Here is a 6,000-nt window from a genome sequence, read left to right on the forward strand (position 1 = left end):
GAGGTCACACATCAGCCCTGGAGTCAGACTCTTTATTACAGATTACTTGTTTCCTTTAGGAAGTTGATGAACTCTCAAGACCCTTTCCCAAGAAAAACACATATACACGCATCACACAAAATTTTAACAATATCAAGGGGTTCATGGATCCCTTGAAGCCCCCTAGGGTCCATGGGGCTCTAAAATCCCTGGCTCATAATCCCCAGCAGCTGAAGGAAAGAGTCAAAGGGTAGAACCATGCCTCTTCCTGCAGCCCCCCGGAATGGTAGACTTAACAGCCTCAAGTGTCTGAGGAGAGAAGAAGGTAGAAGTCAAGGGAAGGCCCTAGATGCAGCAGGGGCGTTCCAGCAGCCATGCAGGCCCCTTGGTCATCGGGGAGGTCTCTTTATATCTTAGGGTATTTCTTTTCAAAATTTCCATTACAGAATAACTTCCCAGGTGGTGAGAAGCCTCAGTGATGCTGGCTGAGGGTTGGTGGGTCCACTTCTTTTCACAGCTTGGATGATAACCTAGAAAGTCTAGCCTGCCCCCAAATCTCTCTCCTTTCAGCCTGTGATGGGGTCTTTGTGTTAAGCTATCATATCCCAAGGGCCTCTGTTAAACACAACCAACAAAGTGTCAGTTCCTGGAGATATTGATCAAATGAGTCAGGTGAGGCCCTAAGAGCCTGGGGGCAAAATCCAGAACATCTCTTGCAGGATCTGGAGTCCAGCACTGAGGAGGACCAGCCGAGGCTGCACTTGGCAGTGCAGGCCCTGGGATCCAGGGGGAAGTCCGTGGGCATGGAGGACACATGGGGAAGCAGATGCTCAGGACCCATTTGGCCTTTTTCAGCTTTGACCTTTACCAATCTTCCAGAACACACCAACAGGCGTTCACACCTGGCACAGGGGAGGAGGACATAGATGTAAAGTGCCAAGTGAGGAAGCCGTGTAACATGGTGGAAACAACTCAGTGCTTTCTAGCTGTGTGATATCAGGCAGGCTTCTGAACCTCTCCAAGTCCTGGCTTCCTCATCTGCAACTGTGGATAATGCAGTCTCCCTCACGCAAACAGAATGTTAGCTTTTTGGGGTTTTTTGATTCTTAGTGGGGAGGAGGGGATTAGCAAGGACTTTCATAGCCAGCAAAACTGTGAGCTAGATAAGCTGAAAGCCCTTCCCCTAAAAGCACCTAGTTATGCCATATAAAAAAATAAGAAGAAATACCGTCTTTCATCAAGTACCCACAGAGTTTAGAGCAAAGGGAAATCTCTAGGGGCCAAAAATCAAGAGGCAACTGAAAATAGAGCCATAGGGCATGGGCCAAGTTACACTGCCTTGGGCAAGGGGACAGTTACTGTCAACCTCAGGAATCCAGAGGCATTGGATCCATGCAGGAGTAAGCGATGGGAGCCCACCTTGAGCCCCCGAGGGATGACCATTGGAAATGAGACTCCCACGTAAAGCCAGCTTTGACTTGCAAAGAGTAACCTACCTATGAAAGATTTGACTAGAAAAATCCACCCACTGCCACAGGAAGATGATAAGGAAGCTTGTCTATCTCTACAGGGTCTTTGCGTGGGAGAAAATTACTCTCCCCTGAAAATTTTTAACCATCTATTGTTGGTTTAGGTTCAAATTTATATGAACTGTGTGGTCTGGGAGTCCTAAAGCAGGACTGGCTACCTAATTTGTGGGGCTCAGTGCAAAATGAAAATGTGGGGCCTATAATTCAACGATTTTAAGAATTTCAAAACAGTAACAGTAGAGCACGAAACCAACTATATGAAAGCAAGAAGATTAAATCCTTCTAAGCAGGAGGCCCCATGCGACTGTACAGATCACATGCTCATGAAGCCAACTGTGTCTCACATCCAAAAAAATAACATAAAAACTAGTTCAGGCTGCACTTGGCAGGAACAAATGGAAAGTGGTTTTATCAGGACGTGCTCTCCAACCAGGCTGCTCGGGCTCCCCACAGGTGATCCCCCTGCAAAGGCACACACGATCCAGTCCTATAAAATACTGAGGAAGAGATAACCATGAGCGAGAGTCAGCAGACACAACAGACAGCAGGAAAATTAGTTACAGGGCCAGGTCAGCTCTCTCCAGAAAGAGATCAGCTTGGGCCCCAGAAGTATTCCTCATCTGCCCTTCTAGCGGTACACTCACAAAACACAGAGCATTCTCCATGGCCTCACCTACGATGCAGTAAACAGAATAATGGAGGAACGTGCCAGAACATACAAATATGAATGCAAAAGCAGCTGGAATGTGGAGATTTCGGAGGCCAGGGCTAGTCTAGTATCATATTTGTGGACTTGACTATGAGATATGGTCCTGCTGACCTCATAGAATCTGAAGATTACCCCCAGACCTCAGCCCTATTGTGAGCTCTCTTTCCCTCATCTCCAGCATTGGGGAGCATCTCCTAGCTGTGCTGACAACCATTGTCTCTGTTCCAGCACCTGAAGCACACCGGCAGGAAGGAGATCCATTTTGGCAGCCCACAGCACCTGTGCTTCGATGTCAGGCAAGAGCAGGTGATTCTTCAGAACTGCACGGAGGAAGGCCCCGCCATCCATCAGCAGCACTGGGACTTCCAGGAGGTAAGTAATCATTCAGGAAGGGCTTGACAGTGCCACTGTCCCTGGCACTGTGTCCCATGCTGTTCCAAGAAGTCAAGTATTACCTTACGGGCCTGTGCCTTTGCGTTGAGCTTAATGACACGGCACTAAGGCCTCGGGCGGAGGTAAAGCCAACCTTGCAGCAAAGTTGGGCCACCAGCATCTTGAAATGTACCAATTTGCCGTGTTTCTGAATAGCTCTGACCTTGGTTGTGGCAGAGAGAGGAGGCGGCCTCTTTTTAAAGTTTATTAGCTCAAGGTCACAAGGAGGACCACGGAGAATGTTACAGAAGCAGTCATTCACCTCAGTGGTGCAGTTTTAGGAGCAATGGAAAAGCCCTCCCCAACTCTGCCACAGAAAGAGATGTGGATATAGATATCTCCTTCTTCCTTTGCAAGTTCCACTGTGAGCATTTCATCGTTTCAGTAAGACTTTGATTCCTATGACCCCAGAGAGAAGCTCTGGATCTTTTCCAGAGGTTATGCATCAATAAAGAGGAAATATGAGGAACGCAGGTGCTTGGGGAGGGTGAGCGGGTCCCCCATACAGGACTGGGATAGGAAGGTGACAGTATCAACAGTAAGTGTCTTCAAATCTTTTCTGAAATGAGTTGGGGTATAAATATGCAAACAAATAAGTACACACATCTTTTTTTATTTCTTTTCTTCAATTTTTGCTTGGGAATAAAGAGGGTAAAATAACTAAGTGGAACTCTGTGCATTGGTAGTCTTAAAGCAGGCTGTGAAAGAAAAACATCACATAATGGGAAACTTAAGCTGCACTCGCAATAAACAGTTGAGAACACAGCTCTTGGAGCTTTGATAACAAGTGAACCCAGGACTCAGGGGCACACATATGTTCAAAGAAGTCTTAGAAGCCAAGTTAAGGTCCTTTATGAATGATCATAAAGGATCATTCTAAGCAAGTCCTCTGGATAAGATACATTTTAGAAACAGCATTTAAAAATAATATGTAAAATGTTGGTGACTAAGATATACCCAGTATCTCTTAGGCATTAAAAAATAAGACTTTAAAAAAGTATTATCATTCAGCCATAAAATGAATGAGGTACTGTTCACAGCAGCTCTGTTCACAATAGCCAAGAGGTGGAAGCAGCCCAAGTGTCCAATGATGGATGAATGCATAAAGAATATGTGGCATAAACATACAATGGAATGTTATTCAGCCTTAAAAAGGAAGGAAATCCTCTTATTTGCTACATGAATGAACTTTGAGGACACCGTGCGAAGTGAAATAAGCCAGTGACGAAAAGACAAATCCTGTATGATTACACTTACGTGAGGTATCTATAGTAGTCAAACTCATACAAACAGAAAGTAGAATGGTGGTTACCAGGGGCTGGGGGGAGGGGAGAACGGCAAGTTGTTGTTTAATGGGTATAGAGTTTCAATTTTGAAAGATGAAAAAGTTCTGGAGATCTGTTTCACAACAATGTGAATATACTTAATACAACTAAATTTTACACTTAAAAATGGTTAAGATGGTAAGTTTTATGTTCTGTATTTTTACCACTATTAAAAAAAGAAAGGGAAAAAAAAGAAGTTAGGTACTATTTTATGCTACAGCATGGATGAACCTTGAAAATATTATGCAAAGTGAAAGAAACCAGTCACAAAAGGCCATATATTATATGATTCCATCTATATGAAATGTCAAGAATAGATAAATCCATAAACACAGAAAGTAGATTAGTGATTCCCAGTGGCTGAAAGGAAGGAAGAATGGGAAGTGACTGCTAATGGATAGTGGGTTTCTTTTTACAGTAATGAAAATGTCTGAAATTAGATAGTGGTGATGGTTGTGCATACTTTGTATATATACTAAAAACCACTGAGTTGTATAGTTTAAAAGAGCGAATATTATGGTATGTGAAATATATCTCTAAGTGGACATTATCAGCATTGTTGGTTAAGGTTGTTTAACTTTTCATAAAGAAATTTATTTTTTCTTGAAAAGGGGATGGCTAGATTCAATATTAATTCTGGTAGATTTTGAGCAGGAAGCAGCAATAGTCTTCCAAACATGACTGACTTTCCCCTTTGGTGGATCCTACTACAACCTGGTGACAATAGTACTAAATTGCTGGGTTAACAGAGGGCAGAAATTAAATTCAATCTTTTTAAAAGCAGAATTTTACAAGTACAGCAATAACAATGACTGTCACCAATATAGTATAAAGACTGAATATGCTCTATACACTAGCATTCTCCTTGTCAGAACTCTCTAAAAGGGCCGGCTCCGTGGCTTGGCGGTTAAGTGCGCACGCTCTGATGCTGGCAGCCCGGGTTCGTATCCCGGGCACGCCCCAAGGCACCACTTCTCCGTCCAACCCGAGGCCGAGTCCCACGTACAGCAACTAGAAGGATGTGAACCTATGACATACAACTATCTACTGGGGATGTGAACCTATGACATACAACTATCTACTGGGGCTTTGGGGGGAAAAAAATGAATAAATAAAATCTTAAAAAATAAAAAAATAAAAAATAAAAAAATAATAAAAATTAAAAAAAAAAAAGAACTCTCGAAAAGATGGCACAACTACACAACCACAATAAAGATAATTAAATTAATGACCCCGAGGCTCTGAATGATACCTAAGTTTTAGGATGACCTAAATTATATTTTATATTAACCAAAATACTACTTACCAGGCCAGTTCACATCACCTCTATTATTCGTTTAATGATTAGCACAAATCTTAGAAATCTTTATAATCTATATTATATTTCTATTTCTTTGCTGACTAATTGCTGGGGTCTGGCTGGTTTTCTTTTTTTCGTTTTCTTCTCTCTTTTCAGAATGGAATGATTGTCCACGTTCTTTCTGGGAAATGCATGGAAGCCGTGGTGCAGGAAAACAATAAAGATTTGTACTTGCGCCAGTGTGACGGAAAAGCCAGCCAGTTGTGGCAATTTGACAAAGTCAACACTGTGGATGAACGATGAATGACAGCATCAGGAGGAAAAGCGAAGTTTGGCCATGGCGGTTCAACCCCAAGGGAACTAAAAGAGCATGTATATTTCATGAAGTGGACCCTGTTGTGTTTGTGCTCCTGGTGATAGGAGAGAAGAAAGCTCCATGAACGAGTATAGAAAAGTCTCTCCTTCTCACATCTTATTTCATTGACTGCTGGCTGTTTTAGAAAAAGAAAAAAAATGGATTCATTGTCTCATTGTCTTCATCACTGGTAGATGATCATTACATAGCACAGAAGATTCTTCATTTTTTTCCATTGACCACTTAATAGTTGCTTTAATCTCTGACTAAGAGGCCTGGATATTCTATGGCAGTGCCTTCAGGATACATAAATCCAATCTATCAGTTTATTTCCAATGGCCTTACCTTGGATTGTCTGCATACCCAACCAT

The 6,000-nt window shown here is 42.6% G+C and overlaps 1 protein-coding gene across 1 annotated transcript in view; it reads left to right on the top strand.

The window, feature by feature from the left end:
• Positions 1-5,577, top strand: part of GALNT15 (polypeptide N-acetylgalactosaminyltransferase 15) — a 44,100-nt gene extending 38,523 nt beyond the window's left edge. The window contains exons 9-10 of the mRNA XM_004419399.3: positions 2,446-2,589; positions 5,431-5,577. Of these exons, the coding sequence (XP_004419456.1) occupies positions 2,446-2,589; positions 5,431-5,577 (291 nt within the window). The remainder of the gene's footprint in view (positions 1-2,445; positions 2,590-5,430) is intronic.
• Positions 5,578-6,000: the final 423 nt, after the last annotated feature.

This window comes from Ceratotherium simum, chromosome 5, assembly GCF_057802395.1.
Source record: "Ceratotherium simum simum isolate JZ-2026a chromosome 5, ASM5780239v1, whole genome shotgun sequence".
NCBI lineage: Eukaryota > Metazoa > Chordata > Mammalia > Perissodactyla > Rhinocerotidae > Ceratotherium > Ceratotherium simum.